The sequence below is a fragment of the Chlamydomonas reinhardtii genome, chromosome 6, assembly GCF_000002595.2.
Source record: "Chlamydomonas reinhardtii strain CC-503 cw92 mt+ chromosome 6, whole genome shotgun sequence".
In the NCBI taxonomy this organism is placed as follows: domain Eukaryota; kingdom Viridiplantae; phylum Chlorophyta; class Chlorophyceae; order Chlamydomonadales; family Chlamydomonadaceae; genus Chlamydomonas; species Chlamydomonas reinhardtii.
Window position 1 is genome coordinate 2,283,865 of NC_057009.1, and position 23,348 is coordinate 2,307,212.

The following is a 23,348-nucleotide window of genomic DNA, read 5'->3' on the forward strand; positions in this document are numbered from 1 at the left end:
CGCACGCCTGGCAACCCTTGTTGTGATTCTTAAGCACGAGTATATGTGTTTACAGGCTTCGCTGAAATCCTGTGGGCTGAAACAATCATCCGTGCCCGAAGGTGGCACCCGACAGGCACCCCGGCCCCGCCTTGCACCCGTGGCCCCGCCAGAGAAGGCCATCGGCGCCAGGCGGCGCTGGCCCCCAGTAGTCCACAAATCGCCCAGCACAGATGCCCCCGAACGGTCCAGGGGCGCAGGTGCCCGGGTTTAAAAAAAGCGATGTTGTTGCCAGGACCCAGGAGCCCGGTATCAGTCGAGCACGGCATTACCAGGGCATCCCCGCTTACCGCCAACCTCGCCAGAATGCAGCTCGGTGAACGCGGTTACCACAAGTGCATCCTCAGCCGTTACAGTCACTGCTTAGTACTTACATCACAGCCTGCCACGACTTATCCGGAATACGGTACAGCATGCGTCGACACCTCACACTTGACTCTCCTGCACAACACATGGTCATATCCTCATCACACTCTGCTATCCATCCCACACATGCATGGTGGCCAGGAAATAACCACAAAGCACCGGTAGTACCGCCAGCGTCGCACCGCGCCGCATAAGGCAGGTCGTTCTGTTCCTTTCCTTGGGTTCCCTAACCGTGTTTTGTTTCCCCTAAACACTGACAGCACTATGATTATATACATATATGACAGCTGCATCACAAGAGCAGCGGCCAAGCAACACAAGGTGCGACGAAACGTCTAGTACCCAGCCCCGGTCTCCAAGTCACTAGTTTAGCGGCAAGCCCGCAAACGCGGACCTCCCCGCACAGGTACCAGAGATCAGCAGAGGGCCCAAATGCGGGCCTTGCAAAACCGGTCAGGTGAAACATGTCTGTCCAGCGTGCTCGTAGTATTTGTGCATCAAGCCCCGCATCCTTCATGAGTGAGGACGCGGGGCACTGCACGGTACTGCTACCACGGTACTTCGGTGAGTCGATGTCGCACCACATGTCTGACGGAAAGTACGAGCACTCAGAAAGCGGCCCCACACAACCTCGCGCTTCACAAAACTCCGTACAGCAGTGCGGTTGACGTAACCCAAGTACCCACCTGTTGTACAAGTTTCGCTCCAGTACGCCACAGCACTAAGCACACCGTGGGCCATCGGGATGGCAAAAAGAGGCGCAAGCGCTCAATGACACGCTAATAGTTAAGGAGTCCCCGCAAGACGGAATGCCCCCCCCCATCCAGCCCAGCCATATGTTATTGTGCCACTTTTCTTTAGTGATTAGGTTCCAGGCCATAGAGATTTCGCATTCGGTGGATGTGCACTCATTCACGCGTGCAGCACCGCTCCTTGCCCAACAGGCGTTCCGTCGGATGCACCACACTGCATTGCAGGCGATTGCATGTGTGCCCTGCAGCCAGCCGTCTGTATCCCTAGGGCTCTGCAGCTACGGGTACCAGTGCATCACAGCTGCAGCCAGCGCCCTGCAGCTTGCAGCTGTCCCGGGGTCGCCTTGCCGCCGCCGCCCACGCCCACCGCGACTGGGTGTAGCTGCATCACCGGGTGCGGACGGTCCCGGCCACCGCTGCACCCGTAGCCATCGCGGCCGCCGAGCTCGCCCCCATCTTCTAGCCAGCTGGACCCATTTCCTACCCCGTGGCCTTGCAGCTGCAGCTGCTGCAGCCGCACCCCGTGACCTGCACGGCCCGCCCCCACACCTGCGCCTCCAGCTGCAGGCGGCTGCGTCAACGGCAGGCCTCCGAGGTCTCGCTGCAGTGGCTGAGAGGGTGGGTGTGAGTGCGGCTGCCGCGGGTGGAGCGGCAGGTGCGACAACTGCTGCGCACTGCGCGGCAGCGGCAGCAGCGGCACGTGTCGCGGCGGCGCTGCGTCGTAGTCGTCGGCATCATCGGTGAGGTCAATGCTGATGTGTGGCACGGCCGCGCCTGCGCCACTGCCCACGAGCCGATGCAGCACGGGCTGCTGCTGCTGCTGCTGCTGCTGCTGCTGCTGCTGTTCCACACACACGCTCGCCTGCCGGTGCCCCTGCTCCGCATCCTGCTGCTGGCGGTGAAGCTGTAGCGCCTGCAAAATCTTCAGCCGTGCGTCCTCGTGGCCCTCGCCTGGCCTGTCAGCGCCTCTGCCCACCACGCCCTCGCCCGCCACATCAAGCGCTCCGAGCTTCACCGGACCCGCCGCACCGCCCGCGCCTCCGTTCAGGTCACGGAGTGCGGCCGGCTCGCGCTCGCGCTGCTGGGCTGCCGCATCGCTCTGGCCGCTGTCCTGGCCGTCCGCCGCGCCGCCCGCCTGCGCGCGGTGAAGCGCACTCAGCAGCTGCCGCAGCAGCACTGCCGTGGACGTCGCCGGTGCCGCTCCCTGCTGCTGGTTCTGCTGCTGGTGCTGCTGGTTCTGCTGGTTCTGCTGGTGCTGCTGGTGCTGCTGGTGTCGCTGCTGGCGCGGCGCAAGCACGGTGTGCTCCTGGCCCGACCGCACCTTCTGCACCAGGTGCTGTAGCAGCACACTACTGGCGATGCCGCCTGCTCCCGCGCCCACTCCCTCATCGCCGAGGCGTGCTGCAGTCGCCCCACCGCCGCCTGCTCCTGCCGCACCGCTTGCCACGCTATCCCCGCCAGCGAGGGCCGACAGCCGCAGTGGCGAGACCGGGCGCTGCCCACGATCAGCTCCGCCTTCAGCTCCAGCCACTGCCGTAGCCGCAGCCTCGTCTAGTCGCAGCGGCGACGCGGCCCGGGAGCCCTGCACGTGCACCACCGCCCTGCCGCCACTGGCACACGCGGCGGCAATTCGGTCCGAGCCGACTAGCTGCGCCTCCGGACTGAGGTTCAGGTCCAGCATCCGCTGGCCGTTTGCCAGCTCTGGGGATGCCGAAGAAGCCTCAGTAGCGGCGGCTAGCGGGGCCCCACCGAGCAGGCGCGCAGGGTCCAAGTCAGCGTCCGAGTGCAGCGGCCCCAGCGGCAGCGTCTGTAGCGATAGCTCGCGAGACAGCGGCCCCAAATGCAGCTGCAGCTGCAGAGGCTGCACGGCAGCCCGCTCCCCACCCGCCACCCCAAGGCCTCCCTCCAGGGCTGCCTCTGACGCAGCTTCGTTCAAAGGCGACTGCGGCGCGGACCAGCGCGGCGAGCGACCGACGTCGGCCGTCACAGCAGCAGTGGCGGCGGCTGTGCTGCGCTCGTGCGCCCAGCGGTTTGACAATTCGAGGGCCGCGGCGAGCTGTCGCTGGCCACCCGCGTTGGCAGGCAAAACCACCGCAGCCGCGCCCCGCTCGAGCAGTTGCGGGTGCTGCTGCTGGAGTGGCGGCGGCAGTTGGCTGCGGGCAGGCTGCGCCGCCTGCTGCGGTCGTTCCTCGCTTCGGCCGTCGACTGGGCGGTCGGTGTTGTGCGTCTGCTTGTAGATACCTGCACATGCATGGCGCAAGACCGGTTTAGCTATAAGGACGTTGCTGGTGGGCCATTGCGGGCTACAGCGCATGCAGCTGTCGGACAAACGCTCATGCGAGACAAGCACGCGGCACAGGGGCAAAACAAGTCGCTCACCGCATGCGTTGCAAACGGTCTGACCCGTCTCGCGGTCCTTGCGCCAAAGCGGCGTCTGCGTGGTGCCGCAGTTGGAGCACAGCAGAGGGCCGCGGTGGTTGCGCGGCGGCCGCGGAGGCGGAGGCGGCACCCACTCTGCGCCGACCACTCCCGGCAGCGAAAGCGGCAGTCCTGCCTGCGCCTGCTGCATGCCGGCGCCGCCGCCCCCCGTGGGGGCCTGCGCGCCGTAGGGATGGTGCCGTGCAGCATCCAGGTGGAGCTGCTGCCGGGGCTGCAGCAGCAGCTGCTGGTATTGCTGCTGGTGCTGGTGGTGCAAGCCCCGGATGGGGCCGCCGGCGGCGTGCTGGCGCGGGTGCGGGTGAGGGCGCGCGTGGTGGTGGTGGCCGTCGGAGGCGAACGCGGGTAGATGGTCGTGCTTGTGGCCAGGGTCCTCGTCATCAGCGCCCACATTGGTCACCGCGCTCACGCTACGCGGTAGGAAGCCGCCGCTGGCTCCGCCGCTGCCGCGGGCGCCGCCGGTCTCGAGCTGCTGCGACAGCAGCAGCAGTGCTGACGCGTCGCCCGCAAGTGCCGCCGCCACCAGCGCCGCCGCAGGCGCCGGCGACCCGGCTGATGGCGGCTCCGCGCCTGTCAGTCGCGCCAGCAATGCGGCGGCGGCCTGCGGGTTAATGCCACCGCCGGCGGCGCCTGCCCGGCCTGAGGCCAGGTGCGCAGGGAGTGCGGCCCCGGTGAGGGGCACCAGCACGGGCTGCCCGTTCGCGCCGCGCTGTACCAGGAAGCGCGGCTGCGGCTGCAGCTGCGGCTGCTGCGGTTGCTGCTGGTACAGCTGCAGCAGCTGCTCCTGCTGCTGCTGCCCCAGCGCCGCCATCTGCTGCTGCTGCAGCTGTAGGAGCTGCAACTGCTGGGCCTCGGCCTGGTGCTGGTGCTGGTCCTGCAGCTGCAGCTGCAGCTGCTGCGCCGCCAGCAGTTGCGCCAGGGCGGCGGGGTGAAGGCCGCCGAGCAATGCGCGGCGCGGCACACGGGGCGTGCGGGGGTCGGGCGCCACAGCCTCACGCAGCTTGGCGTAGTGGCCAGATGAGATGGGCCCAGCCGGCCGGTTGGGCCTCGTGCGCAGCCCCCGTGCCACACGAGGGAAGAGCTCCTGGTCGCCGTTCTGCAGTGGGCACACCATCGTTGGGGCCCATGTGAAAACAGCACCGCACGTAGCACGGAGCAAGGCAGCCAACAGGGCACAAGGAGGCCTGCGACCCACATGACGGTGGGCCCGCCTGCTGCTGAAGCCTACGCCATGGGCCCGCCCTGCCGCCAGCTGCAGCCACACAATCCCTGTCGTACACTCACCGGGTCGGGCTTCCACAGCGGCCAGAAGGTGATGCCGGGGCCGGCGGTGGTGGGGCACACAAACACGCCGTCCCCCGCGTCCACCATGCCCTCCTGCGGCGCCTCCAGCGGCAGAATGTCCACCTCGGGCAGCGGCGCCTCATCCACCTCCGGGGCCGCGAGCTCCATGCCGTCCTCGCCGTCGTCACCGCCTGCGAAGCAAACAGCAAAGACATAACACAGACACGGACACGGACACGGGCGCGTAAATGGGCTGCCAGATTGCTTGGCGAGCACGGCTGGCCAGGGCAGTGGTCAAGGACAAGAACAGGCATCCGCCGCCACAGCCTGCATACCTGAGCCACTTTCGGGCACGGCCGCCTCGCGCAGGTGCAGCAGGAATGCCGCCACAGCCGCGGTGTCGTCAGCGGCACTAGTGACTTGCTCCTCTGCCTCCGGAGCGGCGGCGGCGGCCGGCGAGCCTGCGTCCATCTGCATCCCTGCCACCGCCTCCTCCGGGCTCACGACGGCTCCGTCCACCATTTGTGCTTGGGGCGTCGCCACCGGCGTGACATCAGAGCCTGCCGGAGACCTGCTGCTGGTCTCAATTATCGCAGCCGCTGATGTGGCTGGCTGGCTCTTGGTCGCGGCCTGGATGCCGCGCAGCTGCAGCGATGGCCGGGGCTGCTGCTGTTCCCGCTGCCCCTCGTCCAGTGGCGGTTGGGCATCCTGCGGTTGTGCCTCGCGCTGCGCTGCCGCCGGTGACGTGCCCATGCACGGCTGCTGGCCGCACTGCGGCTTCCGCCCGGACTCCGCTGCACCCTCCGCCTGACTGTCATACGCAGGAGCCGTGCCGGCGCCGGTGCCCGTGCCGGTCTCCGAGCCGCGTCCAATGCCGAGGTGCCCTGGCTCCAGCATCAACTCTGCCTTGACCGCCGCCGCCATGGGCGCCGCGGCCGTCGCCAGCTGCTGCTCCACCTCCGCCTCTGACTTGAACCGCAGCACAGCGCCCGTGGCCATTGAACCGCTAAGGGAGCTTTCGCTTGTGCCTGCACGCTCGCCTACGCCGCTGCCACTCTGTTGCTGCTGCTGGGCCGCTCTGCTCGCGGACGGCCCCAACTGCATTAGGTGCCGCTGCAGCAGCTGCAGCTGCAGAGGCGGCCCGGCCGCCGGCCGCCGGTCCTCCTGGTGCTGCTGCTGGTGCTGCCGCAGCTGCTGCAGCAGCGTATGCTCGTGCTCCTGCTGATGCTCCTGCTTTACTTGCAGCGTGCTTAGCAGCTGCTGCCTGCCCTGCTGCTGCTCCTGAGCCAGCAGTATCTTTTCGAACAGTTGAAGCCGCATGCGCTTGGCCGTCCGCTCCTGGTCCGCCGCAGCCTCACCACCCTCCACTTCGCCCGCGCCCACCACCTCACGCTGCTCGGCCTGCTGGCGCACTAGTAGCTGCAGCGCCTGCAGCGGCAGCCCAGAGCTGTAGCCTGAGCTGTTACCAATGCCGCTGCTAGTGGTGGCGGCAGCGACAGCGTTGTGGCCACCGCCAAGCGCGCTGACTAGACGCTGAAGAAGCAATTGGTGTTGCGACGACTGGTTGGGCGGCGCAGGCACATCTTGGGGGCCTAGCGGCGAAAGCTTGGCGGCCTCGGATCGCGCCTGTCACCCACGTCGGCACACATGTGTAAGTGCCCGGACGGTATGACAAGGAATCGTGCGTGTGCAGGCGCCGTACAGGCCACCATTATCTATCAAGTGTTCAGGTTACCAAGGGTGACTCGGCTGTCATCACGCACCTGCAACTCCTGTGCCTGCAAGCCCACCGCGCAGGCCTCCCAGATGGAGCGCTTGAGCCCCGCCAAATGGTTGACATGCAGCTGACCCAGGCCGCCCGGCTGGTGAGCGCGCCCGTTGTCGTCGTGGCCGTACAACCTGCCCGCGCTTGCGGCGTCGAGGACCGGCAGCGGGTGACTTGTGTCCCCGCCATGCTCCTCCCCACGCATCCACAGACTGCTGCTGTGAACTTGATCACTACTACTTCCGCGCGCGTACGGAAGATCCATTGCACGAGGTCCCTGCATGTTCCGGTGCGTGGTCCACGCGCAGCGGGCAGAGGTGGAGGGCTCAACCTGGCGGTCAAAGTCCGAAAAAGCTAACCCATTCAGTTATAATTCATTCGCAACATGCACGATCAAAATCACGCCACCCGTCACTGTATTTTACCTGTCGGGCGAGAAGTTGGCGAGGCAAACAGGTGGACCTTTTCCTGCCTGGTTTTAGATGTAGCTAGCTCCTATTGGCTGTCATCCATCCTGTTACGGAGTCTGTGCGCGGTTGTGCGTCAACACCAGTTCTAGGTGAGTCGCATCCAACGGCCTCGAGCTCCTAGCCGAGCCCAGATGCCCCCAGCACAAAATGAGCCACATAAAACCCCACAGACATGCATCACAACCAGACTGCGCAGGTGCGAGAAACACGGGGAAGCGCCGAATGCGAGCAGCAGCGAAGTGAGGAGCCTCTTCGACTGCGAGCGAGCCTGGGAGCGGGCCTCACCTGTCATAATATTTCCATCGGCGCGCGACAACACGCCGAGGAACAGCTGTGGTGGCGGTGACCTCACGACTGCTGAGAGTCCTCTAGTCGCAGGCGGTAACAGTTGCAGAGACTCCGCAAGGATATGTCACCAGCTGAGACCAGAGGGTGGACAGCAGCCTGAAGAAGCGCGGAGACCAGTCTTCGGCCAGTCTTCGGTGTTCGCAGGTCGCAGCTAGCGTAATTTATGACATGAAGCTATTGTGAGTATTGCATTGTTTACTATATGCAAGTCTCTGGACTGCTGGGCCCGCGGTTTCCCCGTAGGCCGTCCGGCAATGAAGGAGTGAAGAGCACATAGCAGGTGGGAAGACCTCATCATATGTAGCGAGAAGTAATATCAATTAACACACGTAGATAAGGATAGCCTTTCATTTATGCCGAGGGCGTCGCAGCGCTGTTCCCGCAAAACCGCGTTGACAACGCGGCCGGTGGCCTGTATATATGCGCATTGGTAGATCGTCTGTTTCATGATGAGTTGTTATGATCGTCTGATCTCAGCACCAGTGCTTGTAGAGCCAGCCGCGTATGTAGTGCCGTCGGTAAGCGGCAACATAGTCTGCCCGCACGATGCCGCTCTCGCTACTCCTCGTTACTTATTGCGATTCTCCCTTGAATATGTAGTATGGCCAACCACGCTTGCGACGGGGATTGGGTGAAGTGAAGGATGGTGCGTGCTGGATGGGGGCTTGGCTATACGGCGGCGGGCCACGGCATGTGCCCAGACCACGCAAGAAATGGCACAGCATACGGCTCAGACATCAGAGGTGTCAGCAAGCTTCGCGATGAATTCAAACTTGGGTAAACCTTATAACGCTTGTCGTGCGCAGCTCCAGGATGGCGCGAGTAGCAGATTTGGGCAGGGGGGGCCAGCGAGCGATGCAGGCTTAGGTGCTGGGGCAACGGGCTGTGCCGCGGTGCAGGGCCTTCCAAGCAGTTTGCCGGAGACGAGCGGCACATTCAGGCGTGCTCTTACGATGAGCTGTGCATCGAAGCTACTCACCTGGATAGTCCTGGATGTGCGATGGGACAGGGTTTAGGCAGGATGGCGAGGTCCCGTAGGATGCAGCTGACGCCCATACCCCAAGCAGACGGCAGACAATTTGCAGCGGCAGAGCAGCGGCCACTCACCTGGATGCTGATGAGCTTGGGGAGCTGTGTGGGGCTTTCGGGCGCCGCTGAGCCCCTTTCGCGGAGTCACGCAGACTTTGTCCGCGGGAGGGTTTGCAGCAAAGTCGGGGTTGGTGGAGTCAAGTTGGACCCTGATAGCATGTGCTGGCTCAGCGTCTTCGGGTGCTGGGACTGTCCCCTCTGTATCATCCGCATTCTTTCGCTGAGGACTTATAGATCTATATTGCTGACAACCTTGACTCAGCTTCAATTATGAATCCATGACGTTCTGTCAAACGCAAAAACATGTCCGCGAGACGCCGCGAGGGATCGTCGATCGAATCGGATGGGCGTGTCAGCGCAGGCACGGTTTGCATGGGAACCAGCGATTTTTCAGTTGTTCCGCATCATCGCGGAGGCCAAGAAACGCACGTTGTGGCAGCTGCGCGTCGAGTGGAAGCGCGGCGCACCTGAACATAGGGGAGCGTGGGGCTGCAGTGGCGGCCAGGGGCGGGCCGGACAAGAGATTGTGAGCAATGGAGAATTTCGAGTGTGGGAAATTTTGAGGTGGGCAATTTGTTGTCGCTTTTATTTGCGCTCATCATGCACATAGCACAGCGGGTCTTAGTCGCTCGCAGTGGTCGCGCGGCGCGGGTTGTCAACGCGTCGACGGCTGCCATGGGAGTGGAGACAACATCTAGAGAATTCCACTCTGCAATAGGTATGAGCGCATCGCTGCACCAGCTAACGCCACAGGGCTGATGCATGCGTCCAACAAAATTGTCTCAACGCTCGTCGCTGCTTCTCCAGGCTGCAATGTATACATCTCTGAAGGGCGTGACAAGGCACTTATCGGGAAGCTCGAGGTGATGCCGTTTACCGTTAAGCGCGCGATTCCGCCGTCTGGGGCCCACTGCGCTCTCCCACGCTGCGCCTTGCCATACGTGTCACCCCTCACGCTCCCCCGCCCCCGCAGGCTGCGGCCCAGGCGACGCCCGGAGTTGCGCTGGTGAACGTGTTCCAAGATGAGCCGTACCACAGGACCGGGTTCACCCTCGTTAGTGGGCAACCAGACCGGGTGCGTGTCATTCTGGCACAACTCGCTGCCTTACGTACACACCCCCAAGCGCTGCACGCCAGGGCCCCGGGGCAGAACCACAGCAGGCGCATGGCTACACGGGGTATTCAGATACGTCTCTGGCAGTTTAGATCCCGGCAGTCAACCATTTCTGATATCCCGGCAGTTGGTATCCGGGCAGTTGACAATGTCCTTGCCTCGCCCTGCCGTGCCGTGAGTGTGTGCTGGGATGCTCGGCCGGTAAAACCCGGCGGCCCCCGCCCTGCCCTGCCCCTCTTCCGTTTTCTGACGCCGCCCTCCTAACCGCAGCTGACGGAGGCGGTGGTGCGCCTCAGTCGCGCCGCGCTTCAGCTTCTGGACCTGCGCCGACACGACGCCAGCCATCCCCGCTTGGGGGTCGTGGACCACATCGCCCTCCACCCCCTCGGCGGCCTGGCGCCGGCCGCAGCCACGCAGTACGGCGGGTCACCCGCCGCCGCCGGCCTCATCCCCAACACGGTGTGGGTGCCGCCGCCGCCAGGCTCCACTCCACTGGCGGTGGCGGCTACCTGCGCGAACCTCATCGCGCGACAGCTGTCGCCGCCGCAGGCAGAGGAGGAAGAGGAGGAGGCGGTGGCGGTGGCGGAGGCGGGGACTGAGCGCGGCGGAGCGCGAGGCGTGGGGAGCAGCAGTAGCACCACCACCAGCAGCAGCGGCAGCAGCAGCAGTAGCAGCGGTAGTAGTAGCAGCCGGGGCGTGGCGACAACTGTGGCGGGTGGCCAGGAGGAGGAGGTGCCGGCGCTGCCTGTGTACTTCTACGGCCATGCGCACCCGAGCCGGAGAGGCCTGGCGGACATACGGCGGAAACTGGGTGGGTTTTATTGCGCTGGAATGGAGGGCTGGGCTGGGCTGGCGGGTTGCGGGAGTGATGTGCGTGGGCGGACTGGGTGCGTAGCTACGCAAGCCGAGGTCTGGAATGCATGGCGGGTTGCGGTTGACGGGCGTAATGAGGAGCCAGCAATGCTTGTGGGTGGCCGGGCACGTTGGGGCTTGCCGGGGATGGTAGCAAACTGCCGCCAAGCGGGGTTGCCAAATTGCAAACTACTTTGAAGCCTCTCCATCACCCCATCGCTGGTCGCCTTGCCATGCGCCCCCTGCCCTCCGTTAACCACACCACTCCGCACTCTCAGTCGCCCACCCCTGCCAAACCCCGCCACCTACACCCCGCCGCCCTGCAGGTTACTTCCGGCGCTCTCCCGAGGGCGGCTGGCGCGGCGGCTTGGAGCAGCAGCAGCTGCCCGCCGGCAACGACCTCTCGGCCTTCCCGCCCGACCTGGGTCCAGCCACGGCGTCGGCGCGGTGGGGCGTGGTGACCATCGGGGCCACTCCCTGGGTGGGCAACTACAACGTGCCTTTGTCGGGCGTGGACATGGCAACGGGTGAGCGAGGCGGCAAGGAAGGGAAAGCGAGCGGCGGGTGCTGAAGGAGGCGAGGGGAGCTGAAGGGGCGGGAGGGGCGCATGCTGTAAAGGCTGATGTTGGACGTGATCTGGACTGCTCTGTCGGCTCTTGTCCGGATGGCTTGAAGCCCTCAACGGACCAGCTGGCCACGTGCGTGTCGGAGTCCTCCTCCACCCCCTCCGTGTGCTTGTGCTCGCACCCTCCTGCTCACACACAGCGCGCAAGCTCGCCAAGGCCATATCGGAACGCGGCGGCGGCCTGCCTGGCGTGCAGGTGGGTGCTTGGGCTGTGGGGGCTGCACTGGTGCTGGCCAGCGCTACAACTGTTCGGTTCCATTGCATTCCAGTCCCACGGCAAGCCTCCGAGAGCCCCTTCCGCCTCCCCTCCCCTCCTCCCGCTCCGCCTCCATGCTCCGCCTCCTCCTCCTCCTCCCTCTCGCTGCGCCGTATCAACCTCGCCTTCCTCTCATGGGTCATGCCTGAAACCCCTCCCCCACTCTTCACTTCTTACATAACCATGAATGTAAACCATCACCACCACCACCACCACCACCACCGCCAGGCCATGGCCCTGCAGCACGCGGACGGGCTGGTGGAGGTGGCCTGCAACCTGCTGGACGCCGCCGCCGCGCCGCCCGGCACACTGCAGGCGCGGCTGGAGGGCATCGCTGGGGCCTGGGGGCTGGATGCGTCGCAGGTGGGGTTGGGTGGGGAGGGACCGGGATTGGGGGGAGGAGGGGAAGGGGAGGAGGTGGGAGCGGTGGGTGGCTTGGGTATGGTGGTGGTGGTGGTGTGCTGCGGGTGTGGTGGTGGGTTGGGTGATGGGGAGGGTGCGGGGATGCAGGGATGCCCGCTGGCCTAGCAGGGTGCGGGTGAGAGCGTGGTTGCGACCGGTGAGGGGTGGGCCGGGGTGCTGCCGGAGGCGGTGGATGCGTGCGTGCGGGTGCCCCGCCGTGCCGGGCTCACGTTCAGGTGCACACGGCCCGACTTCGGCTTGCTGGTCCTCGCCGCTGGGACCTCCTGTCCCTCAAGTGCTGCGCACTGCTGCCCCTACCTACCCCACGAGCACGCACGCACGCACACATGCATGTTTCCAAGCTCATCCAAAGCGGTTGTTGGCATGCGTTTGCACGTGTGTAGGTGCGGCCCGGTTACCAGACCAACCGCAGTCCCGAGGAGCTGGTGCGGGCGGCGGTGGCGGCGCTACGGGAGTAGCACGTGCCGCACCCGTGCCGGCGTCGCGCTGCCGCCGTAGGGCGGGCAAAACACACTGCCACGGCGGGTCGCGCCGCGGCTTTGCACTTGTGAGGACTGATAAGGGGTGTTGCAGAGGTGATGCAGAGAGGCAGGCAATAGGGCGGTTGTAGCTCAGGAAGCGGCCAGATTAGGTGCTGTGCAGGATGGATTGGTTTGTGTCTGATGGCTAATAAGGACGACGGAGCCACCAGGTGGCTTAGGCGTAGGTGTAGGCTGGGCGCATAAGGAGGCGGTTGCCGGTTGGGCTTGATTGTGGGATCAAGTTGACAGTATACGAGGTTTGGGGACATGGGTTCAAGACACTATGCTTTGCGTGTTGAGTTTCGCACACTTCATCTAGTGGACGGTGCAGTCAGGTGCAGTCCTTCGTCCAAGCCACAAGGTGAAGTGTGTGGGGGTGGCCTGCCAGGGCACGCGAGCGGCTGGGTAGCGCCGAGAGCCGAGGACCAGCCGAAGCGGCTTGCAGTGAAAGCATTGCATGTAATCCCGAAGGGGACGTCATCTCAATGCCTCCGGCGACCAAAATGTTGTAAAGAGGGTGTTGTAAAGTGGGTGTAATTGAGCTGTGGACGACAGTGGAGATCATGGGGATGAGCATCAAGCCCCAACACGGGGCCGCGCAGGCCGACCTTTGTCGTGTGACAACGTCGCAGAAGCTTGACAAGAAGCACATTACAACAGTGAGAACAAGTAAATCAACATGTTGAAGAGCCTCTTTGGCCAGAGCCACAGCCACGCCGGCGGCGACGCGCGGCAAGCGGCGGGCGGGAGCCCGGGCAGCCTCAAAGGCGGCGGCGACGCGGCTTCAGCCGCAGGCGGGCTGCTTTACAGCACCGACAGCAAGGTGGGACAGCCGATGCTTCACAATCTACCGTAACTTGGCTCGGGTGTTGGCGCCGCGGTCGGAGCAAGTCGCGGGCTGGTTGGTGACGTCGCCTGTAGGGCCCCGCGGGTCGCAGACTCTTAGCTTATGCTTTTTGTCCCCGCGCCGCCAACTATTTGCACCCATTGAGCAGTGTATGTTCAATGTCTTTTGCACCCGTTTCGGGGCCTGGGGGGGAGCAGGTGGAGCTGCGGGAGGTGAGCGGGGCCATGGAACGTGTGTTGTCATGCGGCGCCATGGAGCTGCGGGCCTGCCCGGGCCGCGGCGGCGCGACGGCGTGGCTGCAGGTGGGCTCTACCGAGCTGCCGCTGGGCGGAGGCGGCAGCGCGGCAGGAGGTGGAGGGGGTGGTGGTGGTGGTGGTGGCAAGCAGGTGAGTGGTGAGGAGGAAGGAGAGAGCTGGAGGGGATAGGATGGCAGAGGCATGGGCGTGTCTTTGCGGCCGTGCATTTGCCATGCACGCAACGCGGCAATGGCGGCATTGCAGCTGCGCGCGGCAAACTCCCCTCCCCGGCAACCTTCCCTCCCCGCCAACTTCCCTCCCCGGCAAACTCCCCTCCCCGGCTGGCTTCCCTCCCCGGCTGGCTTCCCTGCCACGTTCCCTGCAGGTTCCCCTCTTCCACCGCATCAATGCCCGCACCTTCCGCCTGCACCTAGCCGGCGGCGCCGCCCAGGCCGTCCTGGGGGCCGCCGCTGACGGCGCCGCCGACGGCACCCGCCACGACAACAGCGACGGCACCGGAGGTGGCGCCGGCGGCAGCGGCGGCAGCAGCGGCGGCGTCGGCGGCAGCGGCGGTGGCGGCGGTGGCGGCTCGGAGTCGTCCGCACTGCTGCTGCTGTTTCCAGCCAGCATGCCCGATCACGACGTCAACACGTGCGCCGCTGTGCTGTCAGACCTGGCGGCGGGGCGCGGCGTGGCGGAGCCGGCAGGTAGGTCCGCTGGCGGGCGGGTGCGCAGGCCGGTGCAGGGGGTGGGAGGGCGGAGGTGCTGGCTGCCGGCTTGGCAAGACGTGTGCGTGTGCAACTGAAGCAACCACGCTGCCACGTGCTGCGACCCACACATTCGCTGCGTCCTGATATAGACGTCACAGGTATGCGCTTCCCGAGCCACTCACGCACGTTCATTTCCACTGTTCCCCGTCTTCCCCAACCGCCTGCCCAACCACAGGCGTCGCTGCCTACTCGCCGCGTGGAAGCAGCCCCAGCTCGCCCACTCAGGGTGCCCGCGGCGGCGGCAACACCCCCAGCAGCGCCGGCGGCGGCGCAGCCGCCGCCTTCTCCTCGCCTTCCGCCGCCGCCGACTCGCACCGTGTGTTGTTCCATGATTCGGATCCGGCTCGCAACCTTGGATTCAAGGGCAGCCACCCTGTGCGGCTTACACACCTGGAGCGCATTCCGCCGCCCTCCCTGCGCCAGCTGCACCTCCAGCAACAGCAACAGCAGCAACAGCAGCAACAGCAACAGCAGCAGGCGCAGGGCGGCTCGCAACAGCAGCAGCAGCCGCAGCACTTGGGCTACGGTGGCAGTAGCAGTGGTGGCGCGGCAGCAGCGGGGGACAGGGGGGTGGTGCGGAGCCTGATGGGGCCGCAGGGTGTCACGGCGGGCAGCCCGGGCGGCACGCGTGCCGGGCGGCTGCAGGGGCTGGCGCTGGGCAGCGTGTGGGGCAGCGTGGCGGTCGCCAACCTGGCCTACGAGAAGGCGAGTTGCCGGCGGCAGCGTAGTGGTGGTGATTGTGCATTGGTGCCTTCGCGGCAGTCAGGTTGCACTATCGTTTCCGCACATGCACGCTATCCGTGCACCTTGGCTGCTCTCTGCCTCGTGTTGCCTCTCATGCCGCTGTTCTCAGCCCCTGAGCCGCTCCTCCCTTGCCTTTACCCACTCTCCCTCGCCCTCCCTCACGCTCCCTCACCCCCTCCCCTCCCGCCCCGTGCAGGATGTGCGAGTGCGCTACAGCCTGGACGGCTGGCGCAGCTGGGGCGAGGTGTCGGCCAACTGGGACCGGCGGCTGGGGCTGGGCGCAGACAACTTCAACTTCCTGGTGGACCTGGATGGAGGTGCGGCGGGGGGCGTGGGGGGTGGGGGCGTGGGGTGAGTGGAGCGGCGTGGGGCGGCGTGGGGCAGCGTGGGGCATGGGGGGGGGCACGAGTGGCTGGCTGGAGGAAGGCAGCTTGCAGCGTGCCGGGTGGTGGTGGTGGTGGTGGTGGTGGTGATGGGGGGCGGTCCAAGCCGAAGCAGGAAGGGCACTTGCGCACGACAGGGGACTCCGGCAGGTGCTGCGCGCAGACGACTCCCTCTTGGCCCCGCGCCTTACCACTGCCTTCAACTGCCACCCACCCTTTCCAACAACGGCTCACGCTTTTACTCCCCCGTCTCATCACGTCGTCTCACGCCCGCGCCGCGCAGCGGCCGCGGGGCACGGCGTGTGTGTCCGCAGCACGCTGGCTGCCGGCCAGCACGTGACGCTGAGCCTGGCGGTGCACTACCTGGCTGCGGGGCAGGAGCACTGGGACAACAACGAGGGAGGCAACTACACATTCGACCTGCCCTGCGAGTAAAGCGGCGTGAAGCGGCGTGAAGCTTGGGGTGTGGCGTGGCGTGTGGCGTGACGTGACGCGTGGTGGCGTGGCGTGGCGTGGCGTAGCGTGGGGTGTGGGATGCAGCGCCATGGATGGGAGCTGGACTGGATTGCATTGGGTTGCAGGCTTGTGCGACGTGGGGGCTTGGGGGTCGAGCAACTGGTGTGGGTGGAAAAGATGGTGATTTGATTGGAATGAGGGCGAATGCGTGTGGGATACGGGAGGCCAGGTATGGTTCTGAGGGCGGTGCGGCTGGCTCGAGTTGCAGTTGGGGTGGAGGCGGGAGGGGCAGACTGGGGCAGCGCTATGCGGCGTGGCAGGACCACCGAACTTGCCTCTTGAACACAATACAAGGACATGCTGCGCAACGGCTGGCGCGGCAATGGCCATATGATGCGTGTGCGGGGGTGTGGCACAGAGGCACGCACAGGTGTGCCTGCGCCCTGACCTGCGCCCTGCTGTTCGGCGTGCGTGCATGACCGGAGGAGCCTCGCGCCCTCAATCACTACATCCAGGAGCCCCATTACATCCAGGAGCCCCAACTGAGTTCTGGCGACTGCGGGCATGTGCATCAGAGGAACTCGCGCCCTGACATTAGAGATGGTCAAGCTGATTGCGCTACGTTCAGGCCGAGTGGCCGACTGCCGTCTCAGCACACGGGAACGCAGCGAGGCGGACACGTCACGATGAAGAACCCGCAGCAGGCAACCTCGTTAACAGGTGTCACGCTCTGCGGAGTGCTGGCTTGCTCAGCCTTATTGGACCGACTCCTGCGCATCACGCCTGCACACATTCACCCGAGTCATTCCAACAGCCTCCCTGGCAGCTAAGCTGCCCCCCGTCACCGCCTGCAAACCTGGTGCTTGCTAGCCATGCCCCACGCCGCCACCACCACTCGCCGCGCATACCCGCGCACCACCCGCCCACATCAACCTACCCACCGGCGCAACACCACAGCCACGCCGTTGGAAACCACCCCGCAACCACGCCCCAACATTCTCCTCTCCTCCCCACCACGACCTTCCTCCCAACCAGCACGCTCCTGCTCCTCCTCCTCACCGCCGCCTCCTCCGCCTCCTGCTCCTCCTGCTCCTCACCGCCGCCAGCTGAACAGAGACGACAGCACGCTCTTCTTCTCCGGCTTGCGCAGCCGGTGCTCCAGGCTGGGGTAGGCCAGGCAGTTGCTGGCCGTGTCAAGCATGATCGGCCGTACGGCAATGGCGCCGTACTCGTACGGCGCGTTGTACAGCCGCGGCGGCGCCTTGGCGGCGCCAGCCGCCGCCGTGGCGGCGGCGCCGCCGGCAAAGGACTCCCACTTGTCTAGGTTGTCGAGCAAGTACTGCTGTTGCTGCTGCTGCTGTTGTTGCTGCTGCTCGGCTGTGAGCGACATGCCGCCCACGCCGCTCGCCACCTCCTCGCGCGCCTTCAGGTCAGCTGCCGCGAGCTCCGCCTGAGCCACCGCCCTGCGAGGAATATGGCGGGCGAACGAAATGCTTAGCACTGGGAGTGGCGGGCACTCAAGAAGGACATGCGCCAGAGTGCTCTTTGCTCCACTACTACCCACGACATCCTCACTGGACATACACGCATGCCGTACACACCATCAACACCACATCACAAAGCAACTTCCTGCGTTCCACTCCCACCCACTCCCACCCATGGTTGGCTTGCTTTGGTGATTCACCGACCCCAACCACTCCACCCCCACCGCCAAACCCGCCCCCACACCCCGCCCCAAACCCACTTGTATGCCGCCGCCTGGCGCCCCAGTTCCGCCAGCTCCGCTAGCAGCGCCTCGCGGCCCTTCAGCAGCACGCCCGCCGCCGCGTCGCCGCCGGCGAGGCCTTTCAGCGACTCCGCCGCCTCCGCCGCCCGCTGCTGCGCCCGAGAGAACAGCGCGTACGACTCCAGGGCCTTGCTGGGACCCGAGGAGGAGGGGGCGGCGGCGGCGGCGTCGGAGCCGGCGGCGGGCGCGGCGGCCAGCAGGGCGTGCGCCACATGATACACGCGCATGGCACGCGCCGCAGTCGCCTGCGTGTGGACGGGGGCTTGCATGTCAACGCCGATGATGCTAAGTGGGGCCTGATGACGCCCGTCTGGCCTTCCCAGACCTCTTCCCTGACTTCTTGCGCCATGGGCGCTTCCGTCCCGCGCGGCCCCACGCCAAGGCCAATCTCCACACCCATACCGAATGCCATCCAGTTTGCCCCACCACCCACCCACCCACTGCCCACACCCCACACACTGCCTACCCCAGTTCAGTGCACCCTGTACCGCTTTCCAACCATCTTTGCAATCCTTGCAACCCCATTACCACCACCCTACCACCTCCCCCCTCGCTCTATTGCATTGGGTTTGGTTTAGTTTGGGCTGGTATTTACAACCCCCCCACACACACCCGCCGCCGCACCCACCCTGGCCGCCGCCGCCTCGTGCAGCGCCTCCCCCGCCCTGCCGCCCAGTCGCGCGCCCAGGTCGGCCAGGTCCTCCAGGTGGCGACCCAGCAGGTCCAGCACACGAACCACCTCCTCGGGCCGCGCGTGCCGCTCCTTGTCCTGGGGGTGTGGGGCGTGGGGTGGGGCGTGGGGGTTGCAAAGATTGGTACAGGGAAGTGCAGCGAAGTAGGGGGTGGGGTTACATCATGATTATGTAAGAAGTGAAGGCGTAGCCAGGGGGTTGCAGGGATGTTTGGGGCGTAGCCAGGGGGTGGGGCGTGGGGGTAACCGTTCATGGGGAACAAAATGATTCAATCACAAGTAGAGGGTGGGGGTACATTCATGACTGACTAAGAATTGAAATTGCAGCGGTACAGCGGTACAGCAGGCGCGTCGTTGCCGATGTGGGGGCAGGAGGAAGGAGTGCCGGTGTGGTGGCACGTGTGAGGCGTGGGGGTGGAGCCTTGCGGTGGCGCCCCTGGTAGTCTGTAAGACTTCCCCACATCCCAGGAACCCCTCCCGCTCCACCCGCACCCCCACCCACCCTCGCCCCCTCCTCCCCACGCCCGTTCCGCCCCTTCTGCCCCCCACACACACGCACCCGCCACACACCCGCCCGCACCTTGATCTTCTTGCCCAGCGCCAGGCGCTGCAGCCCCGCGGCGAACCGCGCGCGCGTGTGCTCCAGGTGCGCCTGCGCGCGCTCCACCGTGCGCTGCAGCCGCGCGCCCTCCACCGCCACCTCCAGCGCCTCCAGCTCCTTGAAGTGCGCCTCCGCGTCCGGGCCTGGGCGGTGGCGGCGTGCGCGGGGCAGGCGGCGGCGTGTGCGGGCAGTGAGAGGTGCAGCGTGTGCGGGCAGCGAGGGGTGCAGCGGGCGGGTAGGTGCAGAATTACGAGGATTGGGGGATCGGGGGATTGGGGAGATCATATTCCTGATTAAGGAGTGAAGTTGTAGCCAGGGGAAGGTGCGGTAGGCGGTGGAGCTGGGCAACGACGAGTTGTGCGGAGCCTCATCCACATGTGTGCCACGATGTGACACGTGCCAGACGCCACGCAAGCAATGCACGCACCCCACCCCTCACCCGCGCTCACCCGCCACCCCTCACCCCGCCACCCCTCACCCGCGCTCACCCGCTCACCCTTAACCCCGCTCACCCGCTCACCCTCAACCCCGCTCACCCGCCACCCCTTAACCCCGCTCACCCGCCAGCCCCTTGACCGCGTTGCGCACGTGGCTCTTGGCCTCCGCCAGCGCGTTGATGGCCTTGTCATACAGCGCCAGCCGGGCGTCCAGCGCGTCGCCCGCACCCGTGTCCATGGCTGTAGCAGCACCGGAGGCCGAGGCTGTAGCCGCGGCGGCCTGCTCCGCGGCGGCCTGGTCGGCCTGGGTGCCGAACTCCCCGGCCTGGTGCAGCGCCAGCTTCACGCGCTCGTTGCGGACCTGAGGGGCGGCGGGGGGCGGCCGGTGGGGGTTGGCAACGATGGTACAGAAAAGCGAGTGTAGCGGTAGACAGCTGCAAGGGGTAGTTACACTCATGACCCATACAATATAATTAAGGAGTGAAGGGGAGTGGGGGTTGGGGCATAGGCTTGGTGCGTGGGGCGGTGACGTGGCGGCGCAGAGGAGCGCGAAGGCGTCACATGGCACGTTTAGGCACGCGCACGAAGAAGCCTACACAGCCGCCCCCTGCTGCACGAACGGGCTCCCGTGTCCGCGGTTCCCTCCCCCTCTGCGCATTGCCTAGTACCAGTATGCTCCTCCGCAAAGCTGCCCTTCCCTTCCCTGCCCTTTGCCTTACCCGCGCTCACCCAACACTAGGGCTTGTCAGCCCTAGTCATCAGTGGCTTCGCCACTACCAAGTGTAATTATTCTCTCCCTTTGCCTGCCCTTGCCCTGCCCTTGCCCTTCCCTGCCGTTGCCCTTGCCGTTGCCCTTGCCCTTCCCTTGTTCTGCCCTTGCCCTTGCCCCTCCACAGCCCCGCGCCCCTCCTCGCTCACCGGGTGGCGTGCGCCCATCCACTCGAAGTAGGAGGTGGCGGCGGCCTGCGCCACCTGCGCCTCCTGAGCCAGAGCCGCCAGCTTGGACTGAGGCGGAAGAGAGCGGCGCGGGCGGGGGCCGAGGGGGCGAGGGGAGAGAGGGAGAGGTAAGTGCATGGACACGCACACCGCAGCTGATACACAGCCTCCGGCCCCGACGTTGGCACTTGACATGTGTGACTTGTTCACCCTGTCTTGCATGGGCCGCTGCCCCCTCCTGCCCCCCATAGCCTCCTCGGATGCAGCCAGCCTCCTATGGGCTGGTTCTGGGTCTTGGTTGATTCGAGCTTGGAACAAACTACCCGTCCCCCCAAACAGCAGCGGCGGCAGTCCTACGTGCTGGCGCCAACGGTATGCTCCTGCTGTTCCTGCCGGACGTCGGCACTTCATACTTGTGACTGAATCACTCCGGTCTCCACATGAACCGCTATCCCCGCGCCCCCCTCCTCCCCACCTGAAGCAGGTCTAGCCCCGGCAGTGCGCCCGTGTCGCCGCCGCCGCCCAGCGCCATCAGCTCGGCGGGGTCGGCGGGCACGGCGCCGCCGGCCCGGCTGATGCGATAGTTGCAGTAGCGGATGTTGGGCTCCATCTCCTCAACCTGGCAGTCGAGCAAACACACACAGCGACAGTGCGACGATGCCGCTGACGTGCCGTGTGGTCGACGTCGCAACTGACCCGAGACCCGGGAGCTAGGTGTCACGGCGCCACGCCACATCCACAGCATCCTCGGTCACGTGGTGGCGCCCCCGCCCCCACCTGCCCACCGTGCAGGCCCCCTGCCCCCGCCCCCTGCTGCTTCAGCCCTATCCCACCGCCATCCCCCTGGCCCCATCCCGCCGTCCCCGGCCCCCTCCCCCGCCGCACCTGCGCCAGGCACAGGCTCTGTCCCTCCAGGTCCGGGCAGGCCTTGGCCAGCTCCTGCCACAGCTTCCTATTGATGGCGGCAGCGGCGGCGGCAGCAGCGACAGCTTAAGCGGTGGACACGGCGGTCAGCGCACATTGCGGGGGCCGTGACAGGCATGTCGGTGTTGCTGCTGACCTTCGAGGTCATCGAGGGTCCAGGCAGACACCACCCGCCCCTCCGCAACCCTGCGCTGCAATTCCCGCCACCCCAACTCGTTGCTCATCTGGGCAACACCAGCAGCCCCCTTCACCAGCTGCCGCCTCATGCTGGCATGCCCCCGGGGGGTAGTGAGCCCTCACACCCAAGAGCCACGGTGTGCTCCCCACCCACGGCACCCCATCCTTTCGCACCCGCCACCTGCCACCCGCCACAACTGCACCCCGTACCCCCTAGCAGCCCCCCAGACAGCCCGCAGCCGGTTGAACCCCCCAGCACCCCCCCCCACTCATAAGGCTCGACTGTTTCCTTACGGGATTGGTTCGAAGTTAACCCCCAGCACCCCCCACTCACTTGGCCCTGCACCCCACACCCCACAGCCCGCAGTCAGCTGCACCCCGCAAACCCCCTAGCACCCCTCGCCACTTCATACTGATACTTCAACGCTTCCCACATGAACGGCTGCCTCTCACACTCACTTGGCCCTGCTGAACTTTGCGAGCGCCGCCTCCCAGTCGCTCTCGCGCTCCAGCATCAGCTGCCCCGCCATCCAGCTGCAGTAGGCCTCCGCCTCCAGGGCGCCGCGCGTGTCGGCGCGCTCGGCGGCGAAGCGAGCCAGCTCCGTTGCCCACAGCACCGCCTGCAGAGCGGAGAAGGGGGGGCAGAGGCGCGTTCAGGAATGAATGCGGTGAGGTGGGTGGGGCATTGGGGTGGCGTTGCCGGGTGCTGATAGGGGCCTTTGGTGCGCGGGGAGGGTCACCAACATGCAAGGTGACAGCACCCCAACGGCGCAACGGCACCGCCACCGGCATGGGAGTCAGCGCGCCTACCCCCGCACTAAGCCGGGCGCAGTCACCAGCCTCCTTGCGTCCTTGCCCTGTGCCCCTTGCCACCCCACAACAATCACACACCCCACTCCTTCACCCCTATCTGTCCCGCCACCCCGTCCCACCACTCCACCCCGCCTCCCACCCCGCCCCAGCGCCCCACCTTGGACAAGCGGCGGATGAGGTGCTGGCGCTTGCGCGGGTCGGCGGCGCCGGCGCTGCCGCGCACCTCCGCCTCCTTCTTCAGCTCCATTGCCTGCGACCAGGCGCGCTCGGCGCTAAACAGCGGCACCTGAAGGTGCCTGTGTGTGTGTTTTGTGTGTGGGGGGGAGGTACGGGCGGAAAGGAGGAGGGATGGTTGGTGGCGGGGGTGGGAGGGGATGGGAGCGGAGGGAGGGATGGGCAGGGCCGGAGGTGGCGCATGTAGGTGCGGGGCACGGCTGGGTTTGAGGAGCTGGGCTGCCCCCCGAGTCCGCAAGGCTACACTGAGCACCCCGTGCTTCTGTACTTCCCCCCCACCCCGCAGGCGCGCCGCTGCCACCGCGTGCACCCAGCGGTGCCGGGGACGGCGGGCTGCCCAACCGGCAGGAACCCCACCAGCGAGACGCCGCACCTGACGTCCGTGACGTTCGGAACGTCCAGCTTGCGCTTCACATACTTGGTGCGACCGTGCTGCATTTTGAGCACCTTATAGAGCGACTGCAGCTTGGACGCGCAGTGTTTCCTGCGCAGAAATAGGTCCCCTTCAGCTGCTCTGCCAAGCGAGGAACGCCGGCCAATGGCATACCTGTAGCGCATGTAATCTCCGTGCCTCAAACCGTTTTGCGCTTGCGCTGTCTTGATGGTGCTCAGCAGGTTCAGGCTGAGAGGCACAGCCGGCTGCTGCTCCTCCGTCTCGCCGCCCTCCTTAGTTAGATCAACCTCCATCGCTTCCTGCTCTGCTGCCATGGCTTATAAGCGCTCCGATCAATCAAAGTCTGCCGACCACGGGCGATCGGACCCTTTCAGCTTCGTGCGCTGACCTAAATGTTAACTAGCAATCGGTCGCGTACCAATAGCAGAACACGGAGTTGTAAGTGTTTGGGTTAACTTGGCTAGCAGCAGCAGCGCTGCAACCGACGGTAAACAGTGCAGTGTCTGAAAGCAGTTGTTCTTAACGAGTTGCACAAAAATAGACGCGATGCTTTACCCAGACCGGCGTGGAACTCGTTCA

At 65.7% G+C, this 23,348-nt stretch overlaps 4 protein-coding genes across 4 annotated transcripts; 2 read left to right on the forward strand and 2 right to left on the reverse strand.

The window, feature by feature from the left end:
* Positions 1–37: 37 nt before the first annotated feature.
* Positions 38–7,617, reverse strand: CHLRE_06g266950v5 (uncharacterized protein). Its single transcript, XM_043062875.1, has 7 exons — positions 7,398–7,617; positions 7,068–7,168; positions 6,641–6,919; positions 5,213–6,503; positions 4,878–5,068; positions 3,537–4,689; positions 38–3,398 (listed from the first exon to the last, which is right to left on the reverse strand). The coding sequence occupies exons 3-7, from the start codon at positions 6,845–6,847 to the stop codon at positions 1,453–1,455; spliced, it is 4,788 nt and encodes a 1,595-aa protein (XP_042923581.1). The 5' UTR covers positions 6,848–6,919; positions 7,068–7,168; positions 7,398–7,617; the 3' UTR covers positions 38–1,452.
* A 1,490-nt stretch (positions 7,618–9,107) lies between these two features.
* On the forward strand, positions 9,108–12,889 carry CHLRE_06g267000v5 (uncharacterized protein). Its single transcript, XM_043062876.1, has 8 exons — positions 9,108–9,267; positions 9,357–9,412; positions 9,523–9,624; positions 9,934–10,474; positions 10,842–11,042; positions 11,281–11,336; positions 11,625–11,759; positions 12,203–12,889. The coding sequence occupies exons 1-8, from the start codon at positions 9,225–9,227 to the stop codon at positions 12,275–12,277; spliced, it is 1,209 nt and encodes a 402-aa protein (XP_042923582.1). The 5' UTR covers positions 9,108–9,224; the 3' UTR covers positions 12,278–12,889.
* A 68-nt stretch (positions 12,890–12,957) lies between these two features.
* CHLRE_06g267050v5 (uncharacterized protein) lies at positions 12,958–16,279 on the forward strand. The gene is made up of 6 exons (XM_043062877.1): positions 12,958–13,163; positions 13,490–13,573; positions 13,809–14,130; positions 14,369–14,898; positions 15,134–15,254; positions 15,604–16,279. Exons 1-6 carry the CDS (start codon positions 13,020–13,022, stop codon positions 15,753–15,755), a joined length of 1,353 nt encoding a protein of 450 aa, XP_042923583.1. The 5' UTR covers positions 12,958–13,019; the 3' UTR covers positions 15,756–16,279.
* An 8-nt stretch (positions 16,280–16,287) lies between these two features.
* CHLRE_06g267100v5 (uncharacterized protein) lies at positions 16,288–23,287 on the reverse strand. Its single transcript, XM_043062878.1, has 12 exons — positions 22,923–23,287; positions 22,749–22,859; positions 22,299–22,437; positions 21,788–21,948; positions 21,113–21,179; positions 20,703–20,846; positions 20,210–20,296; positions 19,415–19,652; positions 18,834–18,997; positions 18,191–18,331; positions 17,521–17,807; positions 16,288–17,239 (listed from the first exon to the last, which is right to left on the reverse strand). Exons 1-12 carry the CDS (start codon positions 23,060–23,062, stop codon positions 16,870–16,872), a joined length of 2,049 nt encoding a protein of 682 aa, XP_042923584.1. The 5' UTR covers positions 23,063–23,287; the 3' UTR covers positions 16,288–16,869.
* Between the last annotated feature and the right edge of the window lie 61 nt (positions 23,288–23,348).